The sequence below is a fragment of the Anser brachyrhynchus genome (genome assembly GCF_964034855.1).
Source record: "Anser brachyrhynchus genome assembly, chromosome: 2".
Classification (NCBI taxonomy): domain Eukaryota; kingdom Metazoa; phylum Chordata; class Aves; order Anseriformes; family Anatidae; genus Anser; species Anser brachyrhynchus.
In genome coordinates this window covers 70,236,794-70,263,049 of record NC_137695.1, presented here as the reverse complement: position 1 = coordinate 70,263,049, position 26,256 = coordinate 70,236,794, and the positions used below count along the sequence as shown (strand labels likewise).

General features: G+C 38.9%; 1 protein-coding gene across 1 annotated transcript in view; it reads left to right on the top strand.

Annotated features, from left to right (window-relative positions):
- The first annotated feature begins 5,839 nt into the window (after positions 1-5,839).
- LOC308189333 (uncharacterized protein) overlaps positions 5,840-26,256 on the top strand; it is a 97,142-nt gene continuing 76,725 nt past the window's right edge. The window contains exon 1 of the mRNA XM_080579268.1: positions 5,840-6,247. Coding sequence (XP_080435394.1) covers positions 6,183-6,247 — 65 coding nt within the window. The 5' untranslated portion in view covers positions 5,840-6,182. The remainder of the gene's footprint in view (positions 6,248-26,256) is intronic.

Sequence of the window (26,256 nt, the reverse complement as noted above, 5' to 3'; positions counted from 1 at the left end):
TGTATGACCTTAAAATAGGCATTAGGCAGATTTGAGGTATTCAGTCTGCTGTGGAATCTAGCCCACAGTGTTTCTGCCTTTTCTTTGAGTTGAAACTGTTTTTTGATTATTATTATTTTTTTGTTTGTTTTTTGTTTTTTGTTTCAAAACACAGGCAAAAACATTAATCACTGAAGGCAATACTAACAGGGGCAGCATAGGGCACACATTAGCAGTGAGAGAAATATTGGCTGTGTAAATGCAATACTTTATTCAACATTACATACTACTCCAAAACTGTTGTTTTGGAGGGTTGAAAGGTGTATTTTCAGGACAGCTAGTAAATACGGTATAGAATGATTTCTGATCCATATTATGGGATTGTGTTTTAAATATTTTTAAAATAATTTGTTTGGAATTTCATCATGCAATTTCTACACATCTGTTTTTTAACTGTGTGCTGTTTCACAAACTGACATGAAATCACCTAACCTGTTCACAGATGTATTTCATTCCAGAAATACAGAGGAGAGAATAACAATATTTGCAAATGCTGTTACTGGTCTGGGTACCCCAGAGCACCATCCTCAGAAAGGGCTCTTTTGGACTAGTTGCATCTAGAGGATGGACAGAGAGCTAGGTTATTTCTTTTAAAGTTGTTTTTTGAATAAAAATAAAGTTTCTTATTTTTTGAGACAGGTAGCCTCCAGCCAACCTTTAAAACCCAACTGTTTTCCATTCTCATTTTTCTTCTCTCTCTCTCTTTTTTTTTTTTTTTCTTCTCATTATTATCATTTCTTTCTTGTTTGCAAACACTCATTCTATCCTAGCAGGATCTACTTACATCCTGCAGTGGGACAATACGCCCCCAAGAGAGTTGGGTTTACAAGAACCTGGTATGTCCCATTTTCCAGCTGTGGACAAGTGAGTCTCAGGGAAAGGAAAATGACGTGTCTAAAATCACACAGTGAGATTAATGATAGAGACAAACATTGAACATTTAGGCAGTAGTCAGATGATCACTAAGGTTGGATTTCTGCATTACTGGACCACCTGGCAATACAAAGTTGGTGCAGAGAGGTATGCATTCCTTTTGAAACATTCACAGCACATAAGATAGTGCTTATGTCAGCTGGTGCCATGAAATAGCCCAGACTACATGAATACCATATGTCATTCATTCTCATCTCTCAGTTTCAGTTTGGGATGATGGACTGTTGAATTGTGGTAGGAAAGTTAGCTCCTACTTATGAGGCAGTTATTACCGCAGGAAAAAACGTAGAAGGTCATTGTGTCACAAGAAACTATTTTCTCACCATTGAGTGCCAGGGCATCACAGTTTCCAGGATGCAGCAGGTGCCAACATGGATTTATTTCTGGCTATGCCCCTGAAAGGGGCCCTGTCCTGCTTAGAAGCTGCTCATAGAGATGTGCAGCTGAGATGAGCAGGGAGTAGTACTTCGTGGTTATCCTGGGCTGCAAGAGCAGGGAAGGAGGAATGGGGGACAAAACTGATTTTTGCAAAACCCATTTTTGGTTGCTGATAAAACCAGGTACAGCAAGGCCCAGGAGTCTCTGGCTCCCCTTCCATGAAACATCTGGATCTGTGAGAAGAGCTATGAGTACCCGAAGTTTATACTTCAAATACAGGCTGATCAGCAATATGGGGAGAATTTGAGAACACAGGTGTTCCCAAAGGTCTGCTTGCAGCTGTTTCTGAGAAAGGTGTTCAATGAACACTGAGGAGAAAGGGACTTTGGTTATCTGGGAGGTGGCAGCTCTTGGCTCTTAACATTCTGTTCCCAATCAGTTTGGGGCTGAAAAGTAAGCAAGACAGTGCTGAAGTTCAGTATGGTGTTTGGAAGGCTCATGATGTGAGTGTGACATGCAGAGTCAAAACGAGCATTGCTTAACTGAATATGCATCCTTTCTCTCTGTCTTGTGACTTCTCCTGATTGCTTATCAGGTTCTTGGTCTTTGCTACGATGTGCTGGGGTCATCTTCAGCTGGTCTCACAGTCTTCATGAAGCTTGTTATTTATACCCCTCAACTGATTGGTGGCCTAGAGACAGGAGAGTCTGCTGTCATTGTCATTGACCCATGTCATTAGGTGGTTCCAAAAATATCCCATGCCACACTTACTGCTCCTGAGAACCCTAGTATACCACTTGTATTTGATTGGGGTTGTCTTTCCCAGTGCAGGGAACAGGAAGTTAGCAGAAAGGGACTGGTGAAATACTGAAGGGATACAGAGGGGATCTGCTACTGGAGTGGGGTGGTCACCTAATACTCAATTAAGTCAAAAATTGTGATAAGTTCCATTAAACTTTTAAAATAAATACCAATTATTTGCACTTTTGGTCATCTTGTTTCTGACCTGGGTTTAGGTGCTCTGAAACTGCAGTAGCCATAGTATCTAACCATCTCCTTGGCTTCTCTACATAACTAGGTCATATGTACTCTCCCAAGTTCAGCCAAACCGAGATCATTGCAACACATTCAAAGATGGTGTGATACATTTGACCATATATCATTCTTCTTCAGATCCTGATTGGCTGAGCAGAGAGGGACAGGTTATGTATCAATCCAAAAAAAAACATTCTTAGCAATGTTTTAGTCGGATAATATTTCTGTATACCTATGTTTATTAGCATATAAATGTAGTTCATTTCGAGCTTGCAACTGTGACTGAAACACTAGAACAGATTGCAGCCAGAGCTGTAAAAGGGTTTGGTCTGCACAAGGGCATGAGCTAGCCATCACATGGGAGACACTACTGGTCAGGAAATAACGGTGTAGTCAGATTTACTACTGCAAGTGCACCAGGAGAAGTTTAAGAAATTACTTCTCCCAGCTCTTCATGGCTACTTTTCAATTTTATGACAGAGCTGCCAGCATGATCCTGCTTCAGTTCATCCAGCTCAACCTAAACCAGAGATGAAGGTGATTTGAGAAGACCTGGCTGATTAAGCATTGAATCTACTAGGATTTACATAATCTGTTCTGGTGGCTCAACAGTGGGTTGGTAATCACCAGCTGAAAGATGGTAAATGACAACTGTGGACAGTAATGAATAGTTAGAGGTCATAACATCTTGAAGGCTCCAATTACTGCCATCGCAACTCTGTGACTATGCCTGAAGATACAGTGTGGGAGTGACTTGACTCTGCCAGTGACTAAGCAATTAGCCCCAAAGGCAACATGGCACATTTCTCTGTGCCTCCATTTCCCATCTGTGAAAGGAGAATAGTGCTGTACATTCACTTTTTCTTAGTACATTCTGCTTTGACACCAAGTGTAAGGATTCAACAGTAAACAGGAATTTCTCAAATGCATCACAAGGGACCTAGGAACCTACTGAAATATAACTAAAACAGTAGTTAGAAATTATCAGAGATGCAGCCATTTCTTTGCAATAACAACAGTTACACTTCATCTCTTTCATATTCTCTTTTTCATATAGACATATCAGAAAGCTCTTATTTCCCTGTATTGAGATCACAAGGCAAACATTTTCTTGGAGCAAAATGCCTGCTAAAACATTTTGGTTTATGTAAAGGCACAAAGTGGTATTACCTATGGGGCTTCAGGCTTCAGGGGCCTCCAGGCAAAATACTCTACATGCTGAAGAGGAAATGCAGTTACTGAAGTCAAGTTTATGTTTTTTAACCTATTTTTCTTGAGATAACTTTGTCAGATTGTCAAACAAACTCTCCAAAGGGATTTGAGTCACAACCACATTAAACTGGAATCCAATCTTGTTATGCTGGCCTCAGCAAGTGGATATTACCTCTGAGCAAGCCTGCACTGTATTAAGCTACCTTCTGTTTCTTCAACCTAAGCCGTGAAAGTATAATCATATTTCCTTTTGAAAATGACTTGTTTTTCTTCATTACAGAAACAGGATTGATTTTCCTACAGAGTGTTACACTTGTCGAAGCAGTCATAATCAAATTTCAGTAAAATGTCCCTACACAAGTAATTCCCACAATTAAAACTGGAACCTTTCTGAATACCTGTCGTGCTGGATTCTAATCACTGTATTTATTTGGAATAGGCCCACTGAGAACATGGGCCAAATCCACAACTTGTGCAATGTCACTGGAGATCTGTAGATACCAATTGTGGGTACAACTACCTACTTGCAGTGAAATAAACAGAGTCACTCATTAATACTGGTATGACAAAAGGAAAAAAAAACAAACACAAAACTGGTTCAATAGATCAAAATAAATTCCCTTTCATATCTGTGAATGAAAGAAGATATATATATATATATTTAATCAGTATCCCAAACATTCCCTCATCTAACCTCATCTATTTAATAAAATAAAGTGGAGGTGGAAAGAATAATGTTAATGTTTTGGTACTTAGCTTAGGAGACAGTTCAGTGGCCTGAGAACTCCCACACTAAGCCATGGTAAGAGTGCACTAGCTCTACAGGCTATATTTTGGGTGAAGAGCCTTGCAATTTAATGAAGACGTGGGTCAGCCTTGAAGAACTCATGGGCTAAGACTGCATCCCTTTGTGGGACTCTCAAGTGCTGCCTTCGCTTCCTCTTCAGCAAATCCATGACTTCATTGTGAAATCTTGTTGTTAAGCTGCCATGTTTTCTTGTACAAGATATGGAACATGTGATCTACGCAAAATTCAGTTTTGAAAAAAAGTTTTTAAATACCTTTTCTGATGCTTTTCATTTTTGCAAGTGTGCTTTTCCACTTTTTCTTCCCTTCTCCCTTTTCCACAATATCCTGTCTCAAGTGTGCTCTACATCTTTGGAGGCTTTTCTTCTTTGTCTTCCTCCATTGGAAAAGTCACAACTGAATAGACATTACTTTGAAGAGGTTTTTCCAGGATTGCTGAAAAAGTCCTCCTGAAGTCACCTGCCCTTTTGTACCGGCGAAGGGGAGATTGAAATCAAACCCAGCAAAGAGGTGCAAACCAGTCTGTGATATTATTACAATGAATTCTGCGGGTCAATCCCGAGACCCACAGCAATTACTTATAGCCCTAGTATGTGTAAACCAATTTGTTCAAATTCACCTTTCCTGGATGAAGCTTCTGAGAGGAGGCAAATAAGGCTGTTTTCCCAATCACACCCTGCCTTTCCCATGCACCAGTAGCCAACAAGGCAGGCACAACCCTCCTTCAAGTGACTGATACTCATTCACATGCTCTGAGCATCCCTCTTTTCTCTCATAGACACACACAAACACGCTCATGTGCATACGCACACACCTGCAAAATGCTGAGAACCTAAGTCGAGCAAATGATTAAGGCAAAATATGTTTTAAAGAAACAGTTGAATCATAGCTCTCACTGCTTGGCAGCAGATAGGTGATATAAAACTAGCTATAAACTTGCCCTAAAGGGAAGCTCTGGATTTTCTCCATTACAGGGGGGTCAATGTTTAAAACAGGGCAAACAAGAGTGCTGCTGAATTTGCAGCTCCACCTATTTTCTGAAGGTCAAGTAGCCTGACCTCCTTACAGCCACTCACACAGAAGCAAGTGAAAATAAACAAAGTATTTGCCAGCATTCCTTTTGCTTACATCCACTTAGTATTATCTATTGTATTCATTCCATTGGAGAACATCATGTTATTAAGGGAGGCCAGCTCTGCCAAGTGTTAGTCCCCCAGAGGGGACTCACCCATGTGTTAAACATTTTAGCTCTCATAATAGAAGGCTATGCTCTATATTTCAATGACAATTCACTTAGTGTTTACAGATGAAATACTTGGGAGTGCATCCCAGCAAGCAGTGTTTGGTTTTCATACTGAGAGAGTGAGCAGTAAAAAATGTAGTGCACACTGATTGTGAGACAGATGTGTCTTGTGGCAGTTAGCAAACCAGACACTCAAGTTCATCTCAGGCACTTAATGTGTACATCAGCCTTGCTGAGTTATGGAGAGCTCTAAGCACATTTTACTTCTAGAGGCAGCAAGTAGCTGGGAGAGTGGGGTGGCTGGAGAGCTTCAGAAATGTAGCCTTCCTTTACAGTTAGGCAAACGAACTGCTCCTTTCTACACATGGTCATTCTGAAGGCATCCTGTGATAGAAAAGATGGAAATATCTCCAGTTGCTTGTTCTGCTTTAAAGGGGAGAACAGACTTCACATAACTTTGTTGCTGTAAGCAAAAAGGATGTGAACATCAGGGGGAAAAAAAGCAGGGAAGAGTGGAGGGAACAGCAGATTCCCCATGGAGTCATTCACCAACTCTCTTCTAAAGCAGCCTGGCATCCAGAAGCGGCATGCACTTTGGAGGTATGTTCCAGTTTCAGTTTCCTTTAAGTAGGTTTGACTTTGTCACATTTAAAGTGAATGTATTGCCTTGTTGACATGAAAGTTGTGATGACACACCACCCTAATTGTTTGCTGCTCTAGAGAAGCGCAAACCTGCAGACGATGCTCTATGACATGTTTTTGTGCTTCTCTTTGTTATAGTTTTCCAGCAACTGATCATCACAGCAAGTCAACCTGCAAATAAGTACTCCTGAGCACTTTAATGAGGCCCTTATCCGTGGTCAACTTAGGAATACTCATTGGGCTCTCCCCTGTTGAACAGCAGCAACTCCAAATAACCCTCCCATTAAAATGAATGCGCTGCTGTCAGAGATGTCAGGTTGAAGGGGTGGCAGGCTTCTGAAGCCAGTTATTGCATCATTCTTCTGCGGGGCCAAGGTACAATGCCTACCAGAGTGATTAGAGCAATTACTCAGCACTGTTTGTCACAGTCAATCACATCTGACCAGCATGAATGCAGCCCTGACCTAGACCTGCCTTTCTGGCAAAGCATTAGTATTGGTTGTCATCTTTCTCTTCAGTAGCTCCATGCATGCACCTAAGTTGGAAATGCACTAAGAAAACTTCCTAGCAATTATTTCTCTTTCATTTCTCTCCTTGATAGACCTCTCCAATCATCTGGTGCATGCATTCTTTCCCTTTTGTCTTTCTGTGTGTGTTCCTGCTGACATACATTGTGACTTTCTACCCACAAGTTAACTAGCTAAACCTACTGCTTGGAAGTCACTAACATCACCCCTTCTCTTTTGTTGCTGAGAAACCCCAGTCTTAATGAGTCCAGGTCTCTGTAAATCTCCTTTACAACAATACAATCCAGTATGAATATTTTGTAGTAGGCTCCATAAAGTTTAAAACATACAGTAAAAACTTGAGGTCAGGTAAAAAATGTTTTTTGATTTCTTTTTGTACTGCTGGAATTAGGATATTTAGAAATTCTGCTTGAGCCCCTGACTTGAGTTGCCTGGCATCTGTACAGGGGTACTAGTTCTCACTCATGCTCTTCATTACATCTTAAGCTTTGCTTGAGATATTGCTAGATGAATCATGCAGAAAAACGAGAACAAGCCAATCTCCTGCTCCCTGCTCTTTTGCTTTTCCTACACGGACACAAACATGCAGTTGTGCTGCACCTCTGAACTGCCACCCTCTTTTCTCCTTTTTTCCTGTGCACATACAAAAAAGATTCTTCATCAGTTGTAACAAAGAAAGAGCCAAAAGGCATTGAGATATATGTTTCAGGAGGCCCTCTGATCACAAACAATTTCACTAGCTACGTTGTCACATTAGGACAGTAATTTCAGTATTGCTTTTAAAACAGTTGTTCAAAGCTATCAGTTACCAATACGCTATTAAACACAAAATGCTTTGTAATTATTTTTCCAGGAAGTGGCTACAAACTACGCAGTTTATAGTATATACTGTGTTCTATGATTGTCTAAGGACCCTAAAGTTTAGAAAGGTTCCCAAATGCTTTGCTAAAGCCAGGAAGCAGGAAACATGTCACTGGAGATGATTCTTTCACATGCCCCTTGAATTATCTTAACTTGGTCGAGGCATTCAGCACTCTGATACTTTTTGGATACCATGGATAAAGGTATTGGGATGCTGGGCACAGCAAAGAGCATTTCAGCTCTCCAACTTCAGGGATAAAAGTCTAGAATGCTTTGTAGTTCGTTAGATCCTTAAATCCTTAGAAAAGGTTTAAGGATAAAAACCTACAGTTGGATTGAAAATAATACACATTTGCAATAATAGAACAAACTTACAAATAGATGAAATAAGAAAATGAATTATTAAGATTATACTTAATAAGTACCATTTTAGCCGATTTAGCTTCTCAACTGCTTGTCAGGCTATTTAGCCTTTACAACATACCCCAGGGCTGGCATATACTGGAAAAATATTAAAGGTATATCTTTTTTCTTGCTAGTAAAAATGGTAGCTAGAGCCATCCAGTGCAACTGCCCTGCATAATTTTTTTCTTCTCTAGCTCAGAAAAGAGTAATTGTTTCTTCTTATTTACTCTTCATTATTGACAACAAGGAAGTAAGGCAGGGGATCAATTCAATTCTTTTACCTTTTCTTTAAGGTTAACAATTGCTTATTTTAATTGGCAAATTCCTGGCTTCAGCTTTAATCTGTCTATTCTTGCAATCTAGGACACAATAGCAAAGCTTTGTAAATCTTACAGCAATTGTCAGTAGATGCATCTTATTAAATGTAACTGTACTCAGCCTTATTTAACAGCAACCTATGGGTTCAAATTCAAAATGAAGGATGAAGCCCCGGGTGGGATTAGACTGATTTGGTAACAACCCCATACTTGCTGTTAGTTAAGGGAGTTCACCGGGGTCCTTCCATGCTTAGCTTAGAAGGCAAAGTCAGAGGGTAATTCTGAGGGTAGCCAGAACCACTCCAAAGCTCTGTCATCTGACTCAGTCTCATGCTGACCATTTACACAACGGTTGTGACATTTCTTGAGTCTGAGGCAGGAAAAAAAGAAACCGCTGGTACTAAAATGTTTTAACAAATTATTACTACAAAATGGATGCTCATGAAGGCAATATGACATATAGAATAACTAAAGAAATTTGAAGGTTCAAAATCTTGAACGTAAGTATTCTTGAATATAAGAAATGAGTTTAATTGCATGGCTGCACAATGGGGTTTAACCAATCAACCTTTTTCTGCTGTGTGGCTAACAGGTTGCTACATGGGCATTGCCATTTCTGCTGCAACTTTTCTCCCTGTAAGTGGTTTCAGTATAAGTGCTCTTATCCATAGAGACCACATCGAATGTTGTGATTCTCCATGTGGGTGAATCCCTTGCAGGACCAGAGCTGTAACAGAGCTAAAGAAGTTGGCAAATGTTCTTTCTTGTTGTCTGCTCTCAGGTTTGCAGATTGTGCAGATGGCCATGCTTCTCTTGTTGGTAAAAGACCTTACTGTGTTAAAGGACCCTATTTATGAAACTCAAGAAAACAGTAAAGAATAGTGAAGTCGGTTGAAGTACTAAGTACACATATAGAGCACAGCTAGGCCATCGGCTTGGTAGATTTTTCAAAATATGAAATAATAAATAATAAACATAAATAATAAATATAAACTCCACAAGATTCACCTATCCATTCATCACCTATTCATATTTAACAGTAATTAAACAGTAATTGCATGCATGTCCTGATATTTTCCTAAAATGTTTTGGAGTTCAACTTTAATTTGCCTCTCACATCGGCAGTTCTCCCACTGTGAGATGGCCAATAAGTTCAATCAAAGACTTTTTTTTATAAACAAAAGTCCCTGCGAAAACAAACTAAACTCTTAAACTAAACAACTTTCCTCGTGCAATAACTTCACTACTTGACTGAACTAATGACATAGTGCTACACTCAAATTAATTGTTGGCCCTTACCTAGTGGAAGAATGGCAGGTCTTGGTGATTCTGTAAAGTTTTGCAAATGATGAGGAAAAGGCAAAGAAAAAGAAGTCAGGTTGTTGCATCTGACTCCACTGCAGCTGATTGCACCTGGCAGTCCATCTCCATCTGAGTTGGTAGCTGTCTGAGTACAGTACAAGGCTCTGTCTTTTAGCATCTATTAGGTCTGAATGGATTTAATAAATTCAGATACCAGCTTTCTTTCTCCTTCTTTATTGACTTTTCTTTGATAACAACTGACTTCTCTCCATGTAGCTGAATTATCATTATTGTTACTAATCACTGTCAAGTGCCCAGTGTTGTACAAGACAAAAGTAGTCTCTTTTACCAAAGAATTTGTGATAAAAATATAGAATTACTGACTATACCATGATCAGTCTTGAGATGATGACTGTACTTAACCCTCTGCCAGAAGAATTTACCAAAATGATAAATAGCAAAAAATTAGTTTTTCCAAACCTTGTAGAGAGTTTACACTTCTCTGCTCGTGCTTTTGGAGCACCTTGGGGATCATTAGCACTACTGACAAGTGCATGGGCGTACCCAGGTTGGTTTCAAGTGATCTGAGTGGCTGGATGTGGCAGCCTGGAGCCCTACCTGAGTTAGTTACTCTGCTAAGAATCGAAAGGTTAAAGCTTTTATGAGAATGGATTGCAGTTATTATATGCAGTGCTCAAGCTGACTAGCAGCACAAAATAGTTGTTTTATTATTGTACTTCAAAGTGCTCCCCCCCTTTTAGGTATAAGCTCGCAGTGGCACGAGCTTCAGCAAATCCCCAAGATAAGCCCAGAACTCAGAAAGGCACCTCTTTAAATAAATAAATAAAATAATATTAATAAAAAAGCAGCAGTTACCTTTGAGCAGACACTTCTATTTGTGTAGATGTGCTGGGCCAGTGGTCACCCTCCAGCTCTATACTGACCCAGCAGTGCAAAGGAGAAAAGCTATTAGCTGAATAAATTTGTGGCCACAGTAAATCTAACAATAGAGCCCCAAATTCCACATCAAACATGTTTTGGCTATAGGATGCAAAGTACTGCACCAGGATAAACTCACTCCACCATTTCAAATGTTCTAAAAAGTGTTTTGATGGATTAAGTTGGTAGTTCTGAGTTTCTGTCAAGTTACATACTGTCTGTTTCATTCAAAGGTTTGCTTGTAAGCTAGCATCTGATCCATCTCAGTTCAGTACCAAGTCCACACAAAATAAAACTTGCACAAACACTGTATCATGTATGGCCTATTGAACACAAAAGCAGTCCTGTACATGTGCATATCTGGATAACATCTGTACCACACTGTGCTCCAGCGCGGAAGGTCTGATATGAGGAGTGCAGAACATCGTCTTCATCTTTAGTGTGGGAAGTAATTGGGAAGAAATGTTTCCCTTGGCCCGAAACCAACCTCAAGAATCCTCACCCTGGTCTAAGCTAAATGTAATATTAATCACATATTAACAGTCTGTTCCCATGGTTATGGAAAGTGTGTTCCTTTGTATCTGCTGTTGGTAGCTTCTAATTCTCCAAATTCTCTGTAGAGACTTGGCTGTAGCTGATCTGGGTCTATGAAGTCTGCTCCTATTTTTCCACTCACTGTTAAATTCAGCTTCTAAAATCACATGTATACCAAATACAGGTTATCCTTGTAGGAAACCTACAACAAACTGTGATAATTATAAGCTTTGGTCTGGTAGTCAAACCAAGGAAATAATTTTGGTTTCATCAGAAAAAAAATTCTTAACTTTTTGTTGGAGGGAAAAGAATTTCCCTCTTTGCTCTACCTGTGCTGATAGAACAAGGTACTTGCTTTTGTGTTCATTTTTGTCCCTATGGTGGTTTTAAATTGAGTAAGGATACAGTTAACTTTGATGTAATCTTATTTGAAAATATTCAACTGAAATACTCTGCCTTTCTCAATTTTGCATATTCTGAGATAAGTTGTTTCAGAGAAGCAGACTTTTCTGGACAATAGATTATGTTACCTAAAAATTCTGCCTCGTTGTAGGCTTCCCCTCTCCTGTTTCTCACAGTTTAGTTTATTCTTTTACAGTTCACTCACTGGAGAGAAATTTTGTTCTTTCACAGTTACAGTCACATACACTAGAAGGGTTTGGGACCTGATGGAAGAGACCTGTCCAATTTGCTGTCTCTTAATACTATTATGGGAAGAAAAGAACAATTGCTAAAGAGAATAACAAAACAGAATATGGAGCTATATCACGGTGACTTGTAATATGCAAATCAAATTTTCTACAGTAAGCATTTACTTCTCCTTCTGTAACTTTTCTCTCTAAACATTCTAGGTTGATGATTTATACTTTTCTCATACTTGTAAAACCTAACCTAGTTATAGCTAGATGTGTGAGTACTGTTTTAGGCTTTATGTACCGTGTTACTGTGTTACAGAGATTCCCTTTTGCCTTCACATCATATTTCCAGCACATAGTTCTGTTATTGCTTATCACAAAATTTGAGACCTTGACTCTGAGAAGACCTCTTGAGGTCTTCCAGACAGGTGCTACTTCCCCAGTATCTTAATTACACTCTTCCCTGGAGTGAATACACAGTAGGCAGTCTGCATTTATAATTTAACCCTTCAAAAACTTGCAATAATAAAGGAGATACACACAGACAGTTTGCATAGGATATTAAAGCAATTATTCTGTTCCTATATAGCATGAAGAATTTAGATTTGGATACAGCAATAAACTCTATACACTTCACATGCCTCAATTTTTATGTCACTCCCAAAAGAGCTTTGATTCAGGCCAGTCCCAAATCACTTTTTCAACATAACTTTCTGTTGGGACCATTGAGTCTCTGCTTTTATCTCTCTGCTCTAAATGAACTTGCTCTGGAATTAGCTGCTTCCTGATTTAAAGTCTTTCTCTATGACAAGAATAAATTCCTCTTATTGCCTTGCTTGGCATGTACTTCCAGTCTTGCTATGTGAGACTTTCAAGTTTTCACAGGCAGTACTTTTGCTTCCTACATGGGATTTTAAATTTGTATTTATATATAATTTTATTTTCTATAGTTACTTCTCCCTCAGAACAAAATAGATGGATTACTTTCCTGACTTCAACCAGTAGTTGCTACACAGAGTTTGCATTTCAGTAGATCACTGATGTTGAATACATCGTGATGAATACGTGTTGAATACATGTGTTGATACAGCACAGATAGCACAGTAGAGATCCTACTTACTCTGATACATTTCATGATACTGTAATTTCACAGTAAAATTAGAATCCATAGGCTGCAGAGAGATTCCTCAACTTGTCACAGTTTTGTTTTACCAAAGAAGTAGTAATGAAGCTAAATATCAAATTGAATTAACAGCTTGAAGATGATTTTAAAAAGGGAAAAGGGCTCATGTAGGTTGCCTGAAGTCATGGAAGCAGAGTACAGAACCACCAGGACAGAAGAATCATCTGGTTCTTCCATGCCAACTATCACTGCTTACTTATCTGCTACTCTGTGATTTAACAAATTTAGATCTGAATTTTTTCAGCAAAACATAGCCAACAATGAGTGGGATTAGTGTATAATTCCAGCTTTAAATTTTTCCAATTTTAAAAAGATTTCTGTTAGAAACATGCATCTGGGTGAACACCATAAAGCTAATGCAGCAGTGGATGAGACTGGGTGATTAGTTTAGTAATACTTCACTTCTTGCTTTTTTATTTCAAGAAAGGCATATTAAAAAACAAACGAACAAATTAAACCTGCACAGGTCTTATGCAGAAAGTATTTGCTTTTCTCACTGCATAAATAAAAAACTGAATAACTTTCTAATGATGAGTACTAAGCTTTTCAAAAAATGACAAGGAGAAAATTGTGCCAAAGTAAATACACAAAAAGTGCCTCTTAAAAAAGACTCTGTCATTGCAATTTACCTGTTCTCTTGATATGCAGGACCTGAAGGACACTTGCTATAGGAACTTAAATAGGTTTTAAAATATCTTTTTTTGTTGTTGTTTTACCAGGGACTTTTCAAAAAAGTATGGTGTTTTTGCTTGGAATTTTATTTCCTTCTAAAGTAAAGGAGGAGAACACAAGACCTCTGAATATTTAAGTCTTTGATGATGGTTTCAAACTTCCAATGAAGCTGGTGATTCCTTGTTTTTCAGCCCAGTTAATTCTGCAGCCAAGTGTAACAGCCATTTTTGCAGACAAAATATATTGCTTTTTAATATATTTACATCAGGGGTGATCCTGCCCTCCTTGCTAATGCAAAACCTACAGTTCAGCTTCACATCAGGCATTTCTTGTCACCAATTTATTCTCAAAATTATTGATACTATTCTTACCAGAGTTCAAACTCCCCTTTCTTTATGATTTTAAGTCACATCTGCAGTGTCTTTTCTGTCCCTGAAGGTTGATGACTTGGGGCCAAGCAATATGTTCACGTTCTGGTAGTCTGTCCTCTCCTTCTTGCCTGACTTCCACAGAGCCTTGTTGTTGACTATCGTGTATGCAGTGCTGGCAGTTAAGGGACAAGTTCCTTGCTGAGAAATGTCACAACTTGGCAATACAGTGTCTTTATAGATACTTTTGGCTTTAACTGCATGGTAGCCTTTGTGGCTGGGAACACAGAATTCTCCAGTTCCACTTAAAGAATCTTTAATTAAAATGCTGACAGGTTTTTGGCTGGTATTGTTTAGTACTAGCAATGCACATGGATTTCTCCCTAGCAAGTCCTCCCTCTTTTGACCATGTTGTTGCTGTTATTTTTACCATCATCATTAGGCTTCTGCTTTGAAATGATGCCATGTGGATTAACAGATAATTTATAACTAAATTGTATAAGTCACATATACAGCACCTTCTGCAACTGAAATAGGCAATAGAGTCCAATTTTCTGAGGTTGGTAGTATTTCAGATATCAGTGAAGAGTAAGCTAAACTGTGTCCAATATTGCTATCCCCAGTGTAACTGCAGCTGTTATTAAGGGCCAGTACAGAATGTGGTCATACACATGGCCTCTGAATGGAAAACCAGCACTGTCTTTAAAAGAAAACTTTGCCTGAGATAAATTTAAATCAGATATCCACAGGAGCTTCACCTGCCTATTTTGAAACATTCAAGAGAATTGAAAACTTCAGTGACTGGAGCTTCCTGATTACAGCTTCCTGATTAGGTGTCCTCTCCAAGATGGGTGGCAGAAAACACCCATGTCTCCTAAAAGCAATATTCCTGTTTCACACAAGGACAAATTTGTGTTCACAGAAGTAACTGAGTCAAAAATGGTGATATGGGAGATCTGTAGCAGAGGTACTAACAGAACTCATATCTTCATTTTTCAGTGCTGTGTTTTGTGTATTGGAAGATACCCACATTTCTGTACAGCAAGTATTTCTGGAAATTCCTGTGATTCTTATTGTCCTCCTTTGATCATGTAGAATACCATGACAGTTGTTGGGAATAGACCCATAATAGGTTTCTTTTAGTATTTTCTACCAAGTAGAGAAGCACAGACATCCTAGAGGGGACTATCTTTACTTCAGGCAAGGAGAGTGCAAACACTTGGTCTTGAATAATTTGGTGCTTGCTGCCCATTCCCCAGTCCTGTTATTAGCAGAACTCGTTCTCAATGCATTGCAAATCTGTAGTCACTCGGGAAGAACAGTGGCATCATTGGTGCAGGTCGTTCATTAACTGTGGGTGGGGTGTACAGCTAGCACTGCCCTCAGTAGTTTAGAGAGTACATGGTGATAACTTCAGATAGAAGATGACTGAGCACTGGAAGTAACTTATGCATCAGTTTGATGCTGCAGTTTGTGATCAGGATCTTCAGAACACAAGATGACAGTCTTGAAACAAACGTAATCAGATGACCTCTATCTCATATATTCATGCTTGCACGATGAACTTCCATAAAATAAACCACAACATTTTGGGGGGCATATCCTGATGGGAAGAGCTATAGATAGGTATTTATTTTAATTTAAATAGATAAGGTCTCCTGCGTCTTAGTGTGGCTTATTTAGTTCAGCACTTCAGCTGGTTGTTTGCCATGTCATGCTGATCTAGGACTGTTCTCCTATCAATTCTAAAGCTTTTGACATACTGCATTCAAGATCATTTTGGATTAGTGGGAATTCTAGACCCTAAACTTTTGATTACTTGTGACACCTCATTCATTTGGTCCACAAGCATGTACCAATGGATGATTTTATTCAAATTAAAAATTTCATTTCCTCTCCATCACATTTGGATTTATTTTTCACCCCCCATCCCCATGCTAGAAATATACACAGAATATACACGCATGCAGCCAGTAGGACTTACAGACACACATCCACAGTAACATGATTCGATATCACTAACTGTAACAGGAGAAGAGCAGTAATGCTCAGGTCCCTAAGTGGATGTGGCATTGTTTAAGCCTCAGGCATACAAATTAAAGCACCTAGTAGCTGGCGTAATTTGCTTGGTCAAATATCAGGACAATTTTTCCACTAGCTCCATTCTAAGGAAAAAAAAACAAACAACACACACACACAAACTTTGAAAGCAGCCTCTCCTTTCTTCTATTCCCTGTATCCTGAAACGGATTTGAAGACAGTGGAATAGCTGCTGGTATTGGAAATAAAATGGTACTAGAAAGTAAACAAAGCATAGCAGTAGCAAGTCACAGAGGCCAAAATAGACTTTAGGCATGAGGACATTTCCCTCACTCTTCAGAAAAGACCATGCTCAAGGAAAAAAGGAAAAATATTTGGCCAAGTAAACTTGGTCAAAAGTTACTGAGGTTAAAACAAAACAAAACAAAACAAAACAACAACAAAAAAATAGTTGTAGGCCCTTTAATAAGCAGCTTTCTTATTGCAGCACAATTAGGTAACTAACATGGCAGTTGAAATTCAATGAGAATTGGTACTTAGTTCCCTTAAAGTGTCTTTTCCTCGAGCATCTGTTATTCCCACTACCTAGGAATTACAGTGTCTCTAATCACAAACTTAATTTATCACAGCATCATTATTCAGGTTTCCCCTTATTTGGTTAATTTGACAAACTGCAAAACATGGGTCTATTGCAGGCCAGAAATGTCCAAGTGTGAAAAACAAGCTTTTTTTTTTTTTTGGTATTGTTGTGTACACTTACTACTTGGCTATGTTGTTTATTGTCTCAGGTAGTCAGAGAAGTGAGCTTGTGAGCCTGCCAAGCATCTCCCAGAATAGGTGGATCACTGGTAACATTAGCATCTTCTCATTGATAGCTCTTCCCTGTAATCCCTGACATTACTGTCAGTATTTGACTTCACAGACAAGAGCAGCACAATCAGTGGTACAACTGCACTTCTTATTTCAGCTGATAGCCACACTCATGGATAGCCAATGCAATCCACTCCTCAACCATAGGTCCCTGTTAGCATCTCTTTATGCTGTCCAATAAGCCATCCATTTTCCATTGCCAGGTAAAGAACGAGAGGGCATTCCAGCAAAACAACACTTGTATGGTTGTTTCTCAGAGAAGAAATGTGCTGAAATGAAGTCGCGCTGAATCCTGAGTTGCTTACTCGGTTTGTCCTGTGTGGGTTTTTTTTGGTTAAGTTGTGACTGAACACAGTAGGAATTTGTTTTGTGAACACCAAAAGAGAGACTTTTATATGCGTTTGAGCAGTCATAACAGAACTCAGTTGGGCTACAAGGTATTAAAAAAAGAAAATGCAGAAAAATTAAAGAAAAACTGCTGAAAGAACTCAGAAATGGCTGTTGTTGATATTGCCTTTTCCATTTTTTTTTTTTAACTTCTCCTTTGAAAATACTAGGACCTTCCAGTCTCTTGCTTCTCATACACATTTATTCCAGTGTGACCACAGCTGAGATACTTTGGAAAGCTTTCTTGTAATTTATTACAATGTTTTCTTCATCAGGAGATGAGGAGAACTGTTTCAAGAGGGAGTTTCATTGCATTTAAAATTCTAAAGTTCATTCTATTCCATATAATAAACATCACCACAATGCCGGAACTGATAGCACAGCCTGCTAAACAGAACAGGTAACTTATAGAAAAAAATCCATGTGTCATGGCAATGGCTGAAACTATATATCTAGCATCATCTTAGCTTCGAGACTGTCATTATCCCTTACCTTGACAGTAGCATTTCATTTCAATTCACAGTTTTTCTGACTTCCTCCACAACTTGAAACCTCCTTTTTTTAAAAAACTCTTGGCCCAAAATGGGAATCATGGACAGAGAGCGGTGAAGGGATCTGCCCAGACTCACACAGCAGATCAGGAGCAGAGACAGGAGCTGCACTCCTGATCTCTGACCCCATCCACCAGCAAGCTCACAGCAATGTGTAAAGGGCTGGCAGAAGGTGGTACAGGTTTCCCCAGGGACCTGAGCAACATGAGACCACAGGTTTATAAGTGGAAACTGATCCAGACATCTAGCTCACAAAATCCAAGCCCTGTGTACCTCCTCACATGGCTTCTCAGCACCCTTAGAGGAGGTCTGTTCTTCAGCTCTGCCAGTTTTCCTCAGTACTGAAATGATGCTGCCTCTCAGCTGCTGCAATCTTTGACCTCTCCCACATAGAAGTTAACAAAGTGCCCTGCTGTGGGACACGTGGAAGTGTCCACTGGGAAACCACCAAGAACTGACCAAATTAATTTCAAATACGCTGAACCCGACTGACATGAATTGAGATCTGCTTTCATCTCCGGTCTCCTCATAGATTATCATATATGCCAAAATAAAATAGACGATGTATACAACATCCTAAACTCACTCCACTGAGAGCTGGCTACATAATTAACTGGAAGAAAAAGAGCATCTTGCTTTACTCTTTTTACAATATGAATTTGACAGGCTGGTGACAGAACATTTTTTATCTCTTGGCAATATTTTTCAATTTCTCTCTTCCTCATCATTTTCCTTGAAACAGCTCAGTTTGGTATATAATTTATATGGGCAACACTATACAAAGTGAATGTGTTCTCCTGTTTCTGTACGCACAATAGTCTTTGAAAGCAAGGACAGTAACTAAAGTGCCTAAAGATGAGTATGTCATAGAGCCTGGCTTCGGGTTCCTGGTCTTGAAATCTTATAGTAATTTTTCAAAATGAATTTCAGAAACGCCATGCAGAGACTGACTTTAGTTTGTTACGGGAATCTGTGGAAGCTCTGACTCACAGAGGGGATACTACCTTGCAACTCAGTACTACATTTTGAGTTCAGAAAAAACACCTAAAGCAGTTGTGTCATAAAGATGTTCTTTGTGAAAGTAGGGAAATGATATTCAAAATACTAATGAATTTCTAACGTATGTATGGTAAAAAGTAAGCAACTTATGGAACAGAATTGAGAAAATATTGCATTCCTTATGTCAGCAACAAGTTTTTTTTCCCTTATCAACATATGATTTTTCCTCCACTCTGTTGCTGTCACTGTTCCTCTCCCATATGTGCATAAAGGTCATGATCCAGAACTCCCTAGACTGTACCCCTGAGTAGTAGAGCATAATGATGGCGCAAGACATAATTATTTAGCAGCTTGATCAACTTGTCTATTAAGTTCATAAGTTGTTTACTTTCTAAAAGGTAAATTATAATCTACAGGAGCAGAGACTACCTCTTTTTTTTTTTTTTCTTATGCTTTACACTGATATTAACAAAATAGACCCTCTACAGTCCCTTCCAAACTGGATGTTTGGAAGTTTTGCTGATGCGATATGACAACTTTAATATTAAAACATACAATACATTGATAGTAACTGTCTTACCTTGTGTTTCAACTAAACGACAGTATTCAGTCCTAAAACAGAAAACAAAACAAAACAACAAAACCCTAAGCAATCCAACCCCAAACTGATCACTTATAGCTTTTCACAAAATTGAAAAATATCTGAAACACATGTTGGGGTCTGAGTCATCTATTTGTGCAACCAACTTGGGATAGACATATGGTTTACAAAAAAGATGCATAGAAGATATATTGGATAAATTAATCAATATTTAGTTTATATCTGTTTTACTGGGCTTATCTTCATTAAATTAATATGTCTTTTTTTGTGTGTGGTCATGGAGTGCTTTGCATAAAAACCTCCTTGGTAAGCTGAGCTTTCCCATACAAACCCCAGCCAAATTCATCTTTCTTCCTGAAACCACAGTTTGCTTCTTGGCATGAAATCCATGACTGAAATGCTGATGACGACTCCCAGAGAAATCTTCCAAACATGCTTCATAATATCATGTATGATATAGTGACAAGCTATATGTTTCCCAGGCACTCAGACTGAAAATGGAAATGTATAAATCTTTGTGGAAGTTTCAGTAATTTTTAATAATTTGTTCTTTTGTGGCATTCCTATGTGAATGATATATTTGTCCTAGAGCAATGTGAATTCATTTCCCCACATCTATAATATCTGCAGTAAGCTAAATTAAAAATACATTTGTACTTGTACAGTTAAATGATCATATTTAATGAAATGTCGGAGATGAATCTTAGCGAATAGTCAGGAAATAATTCAAGAAAGAGCAGCATTTCATTACTGGCAGTCGGGGAAAAGCAAAGAGATTAAACAAATGGTTTACTCCTCTGAGACATCTGAGGAGGCAGGGGCAGGTGGGAACATCAGACCTCAGCGGGGGCTTTTACCTGGGAAAGGGGAGTTTCACACCTAACTCTTGGCCAGTGGAGAAAGCTGGGGCACCTGGCTGGATGTGGCTGTGGGTGAGGCATTGGTGGCAATGGTAGAACATCCTGAGCTGGAGGGCACCCACAGGGACCATTGACTCCAGCTCTGCTGGGTGGCAGGGTGGCGGCAGCTGCGGCTGGCCAGGGTTAATGGGGGACACATGGAGCTCAAGGGGCCCGCTAGGAGGACAGGGAGCCAGGGGCACTGCTCAGGGGGGGAAGGAAGAGTTTTCCTTATGGCAATGAGAAACAGTGGAAAGGTGAAGTGCAGACTGAGTTGTTAAAGCCATCCAGGTATTTTATTTCCATGAGAATTAGGGCTCTGTTGAAAAACTCCCTGGGGAGCTATTGGTCTCTTTCACCAATCGTCCATTGTTAAAAAATTTGGCCTCCAGCCCCTTGGGGAAACCTGTCTGGTTGGGAGCATGGCTGCCCTTACCTCTCTGTTTAATTGACGGGGAGAAATAAACACTTACCAAAGAGATTCAGATCTCAGGTACGCTGGCTCGGTCTTTGCCATGCTTGATTTCTGTTGGGTAAGGAGCAGAGAGCAGTGAGGCACCCACCTCACCTATGCTTCAGCCAGTTATGATGTGAATCCAGCCCTCTGCCCCTCTACCTGTGTTTGTCAGATGGGAACACTTGCAGTGCTTCTCACCCACCCTCCATCTCTTTTGATTCTTTAAACTGCAAGATCTTCAGGCTACAGACCACCACAGACTAGGTCAGGTCTGTGTAGAGGGTGTGGCCCAACCAATTGCTCTGTGCTACTGTAGAATGACTGCTACAAATGTATGAAAGAAACTAAATCAACATCCATAAATAGGATCAACATTTTAACTGATTAATTTTCTCAAGTTCTGTAACAAATCCTCTGGGAGCACTGAAGCCATCTGAATATCAGAATTAAATTCCAAACCAAAGATACAAATCTAACGAGACATGTAGAAATGACAGAGAACACACTGATTTTCCGGATTCAGCAGACAATACAAATGAAAGAAGACAGAAAGAAGGTATGAAAAAATTCCATATCACAAGAATGGTCTCAAGAAAATGCAGGAGTGCTGATCTTCATGTCACATAAAAGTACTTCTATAGTATTTTAAAGATATGAACGGTCCTTGATAATTTTCAGGGACATGAAATAAGTGAGATATGCATACTCCAGCACTGAATTAATAACAGAGGGTAATATGTACACATACATATATATAGGTACACATAGCTGACAGTGCAATGGTGACAAGGGTGTGAAGACACAAGGAATTTCTAGTCAAATCCATGCAAGTGTGCATACCTATGGGCTGCCATTTCTTCCTTTCTGAATTCTATCCTCTCTAGGACACTGCAACCACAATGTTTTTATGAAAGAGAGCTGAGCTTCTTGTACCTCATTCTCCTTTTGTTTTTCTTTTGCTTGTTTTTATAGCAATAGCAAATTAAGAAAGCAGATAAAATAAGTTAGTCTAGCTTACACATCTGTGACCATATAATGTTTAAAATAAACACCTGAATGCATAGAGGAATTTACTTGAGATTCTGATTCGCAAGTGAAAAAGAAAAGACTGCTGGATTAGTTAAGCAATTAATCAGGTGTACAAAGCCATCTGAATTCTCTGAACAACACATTGTAGAAGAACTCAGATCATGCATATGAAATTGAATCATGGAAATATGGTTGAGGCACATCATGTTTGAATGAGGAGGGTGCCAATCACTTCTGTTTGTCAAGCTCCTTTGTGATGTGAGTCACCAAACTTAAGGAGACAAAGGGTCTGAGCGTGGGTCAGCATAATTCTCATGTCTGCTCTGATTACTTTCAGGGATATACATAGACACTTGCCACACATTTCTAAGCAGGTTCTTGCTTTTGAAGTCATCTCTCTTTTCTCTTTTGGACTTGGGAGAGAAGGACTGGAAATAGGTTCAAAGCACAGTTGCAAAATTTGTTCTGCTGTAACTTGTCACCATTACCTGTTACTGTTCTCCATTACAGAGCCTGAGGTCTCAGAGGTTTTTGTGGCAGGAGACAAAAGGGCTTTCTACACAGGAATACTGCCAATGCTTTTTTGTGCCACATGATTTGGGGCTGGGAACTTATACAGTAGATTCTCCAACAAGATATTTTTCTCCTAATTGCTGCAAAATACATATTCACCTACTTAATGAAACACAGAATGATAATACTGAAAGATGTTATCAAACTGTCACCTTTCAATTCCATTGAACTCTGTTTGGATAAAGATGTGCTTCAAATCTACTTTACATTTGTAATTTAAACAGGACAAAATATGCCACAGGCAATTTTACACAGCAATATTATTTTAATTTTCCTTTTTTGTATCAAGTTACAAAAGGGGATTATTCAAAATAAAACTGAAGCAACACTACATTTTTAAATTCTTAGGAATCCTGGAAGATTTCTCAATATTCAGAGTGTAAATAACCCATGAGAAAACAAAAAAAGACATTCAACACACACAAACTTTCTTAAGTAGAAAATTTGCATGGTGACTCTTGCATTTAGTAATTCTCAGCAGAATTGCAGAGGTGCGCAATGAAGTTTTGAGTTTCAAGCTCTGATTCAGCAAATTGTTTTATCATCTGCACAATTTTAATCTGATATTCTTTTTTTTTTTTTACTGAGTTTTACTTCAGTTACTTCAGTTTACTCAGCTGACTCCTTAATGCTGTTGATATTTCTCTCTCTCCCATCCTACTGTCCAATCCCTACTAATCCTCTATGTTATCATGTATTCACTTTCCCTTAGTTTTGTTCCTTCAGGCTTCTTAATCACAACAATCCTTGAGGTACCAGAAACAGCACAACATTCTACATCACAAACAGCAGGTCCTGTGAAAACCTCTGCCAGGAACCAACCTTCCTCAAAGTGTGTTGTATTAGGAGCACTGCAAAGAGCAGTGAAGAATGGCTGCTCAGGACAGGCAAGTTCAAACTGGGAGGCAGCAGCAGCCACAGTTGTGTTTCCGTAGGAGAAAAATGAGCTTGTGCATTCGATAAACCACAACAACATCTTAAGATCTCATCCCAGCTGCACCAGAACAGCAGGAATCAAAATACTTGTTAATGTTGTAATATGTTTGCTTTCAATCAGACAACAGAAGAATTCATTCCATTTGCTCAATATTTTGCCCTTGTGAACTCCATTGCCACAATAGCTTTGTAAGCACATCTGAGCAATTCCACAGTGGGTTTTACATCTGTGGTAAGTCGTATCTGCTGTGCCTATATGCAGGACTTGTGTTTTAAAGAGACTGGAGTGAATGATTCTTCCCCAAATTTGATTCTGTAAAAAGCTACTTGACTGCTCCAAGTGATCTTTTTTATTCTTCATCTTAGTTTACTCTTAAGGGTTTTTCGTTTCATCTTTTTCTGCTGTCCTAATGTACACAAATCACTTTTAGAGATAGTGTCATGCGTATGAAGGGAGCAATTTATCAATACAGACACCTCTTTGATGAAGGATGGTTTGTCTTTACAAAGCTGGACAGCCCCAGCTGAATTTCAATTTGCTATGGCATGCAAGGGATTTAGGGGATTAAGGTTGGTGAGAGGCTTTAAGCATCAACCAGCTTATTATTGCTGAAGGAATATATGATTTGAAAACCTTGCTTGTCTTGATTTTTTTTTCTTTAGTATGTAGGGATGAGGTGGAGAGGGATGAGTAAGAAAAGCAATAACCCAACCTACTTGATGATTTAACAGTGAAATTTATTTTTTTTTTCAGTCACACTGCCTAGTTTTGATGGGACAAGTAGAGCTTACAGGGCCACATCCAGTTGACATCAACTAAATATCTGACTGATAATATTTTACCACTAATAATGGATACAAACATTTGTAATAAAAACAAAGCTGTAGGGGAGGGAGAGACTGGAGAAGGCAAGAAATATAAGTCATAAGCATTTATGTAAATGAAGAGGTGGTGAACCGCTACAAATAAGTATCATTGTGAACATAGTGTATTGTCTGCTCTTTGATACAAGTAAATTGCTAAGGAATAATGTTTCCAGATGCAAAAATGTATTAAATATCTCATTCACCTGCTCTTTGTTGGAATGACAGAGTGGAAGGAAGCCCAAAGGAATCTAGTGGCTTAAAGCTATGTTAGTTACTTTGTGCACCATGATATTAATTAATTACTGGTAAATACAAAAATGCTGTGAATCAATCACCATGAAGTCTAACATTAAAGTAAGCACTATGATTTTTTTATTGAAGTCTGATTCTTTTAAGTAACTAAAACATTACAGGACTCATTTATGTGTTATGCTAACACAGAGCCATTGTGGTAAGTGTTACACTCACATGAAACACAGTGCTGGGGAAAATTACAACCGTGAGTCCCTTCCCAGGGCAAAATTCGCAGTATTCAGTTCTGAAGATCAGGTCTAGCTGCCACCAAAAATGTCTCTTTTCTTCAGCAGGATATGGGATAGATCTGTACTTGTACAGAAAGCAAAAGAAATTTCAGTGTGAAGTAGCTTTTTCCTTCTCTTTCCCTTCTGTTCTCCCCTCAGTTCTCATGTTCACAGAGCTGGAGACTAAAGCCCTGCCTCTGTTCTCAGAGCAGAACAGCACTGCAGACAGGGGATGGCTGTTTTAAATAAATAAATAAATAAATTTATTTTTGCAATCAAGTCCATCTCTCAAAAGAGTTTCCTGGTGAGCAGCTATCAGGTCTTCCTCACACCCTCCTTGATGTGGTCTAATGAGTATTTAAGTGTTTTTCACAAGATGTGGAAACATTTCAGCAGGAGATAAAGCCTCCTCAGAATATTCCCATTTCAGAACCTTTCCCAGAAGAGCAGAGATTTGAACTAGGATCTTTTCCAATCCAGGCACTCTATGGTACACTAGGGGAGCAGAATAACACTGCCCCAGTTCTAAGACTGTACTACATTATTCTCCATGAAAATTAATAATTATTGCTAGCATAAAGTCTTCAATTTGAAATAAGATGCTTTCCTTCCCTTTCCAACATCTTAAACCATATTATATACATTGTATTATTATTATATATATTTGGATTTTATTTATTCATTTTATTTATTTATTTTATATGTTTTTGACCATTGCCTTACCCCTGGAAGTGTTTAAGGCCAGGTTGGATGGGGCTTTGAGCAGCCTGGTCTAGTGGAAAGTGTCCCTGCTCATGGTAGGTGTGTTGGAATTAGACGGTCTTTACAATCCCTTCCAAACCAAACCATTCTGTAATTCTATGATTCTATGGCTAAATCACTATCTATCCACACAGTGCTACATGTAGGCTTCTCCATGTCCCCTTGTGGCCATAATGGTCCCTTCCTCTACAGCATGGACCATAACAAATCAGGATAAAACACACCTCATGGCTGTGCTATATTATCTCTGCTAAGGTTTTAAAAAGGAGTGCCAATTAACTACCCTCAGTCTAGTATCCTCTGGGCTGTGCATAGTTGTTGTCTCTGAGTTTTGCCAAGGACTTTGAATTTGTTTTTGTTTACTGTAGACCTCATTATTTTGTTTGCTTGTTATTTTTATACAACCTCTTACAAGCTTAGCATAGTTTGTGTGTAGAGTTGTACATCTCATAGAAATCCTAACACATCACTTACATCTACTGCATTACAAGAGAGATATGTCCTGAAATGAAGATGCAGGCCTTTGAGGAAGTGTTACACAACTCATGGCATGGAGAGTAGGTCTTTCTGGATATAGACAAAAAATGTCTTCATGACATCAAGGAAAGTCCAAATGTATTTGAGACCCAGGTCTTTTTCCACCATGATTGAAATGTTCAGCTCCCCTGTGCTGCTCTCCTTCCATATAGCCACATTACTTACTCCAGAAAGCTTGTGCTCTTTCTAATTTTA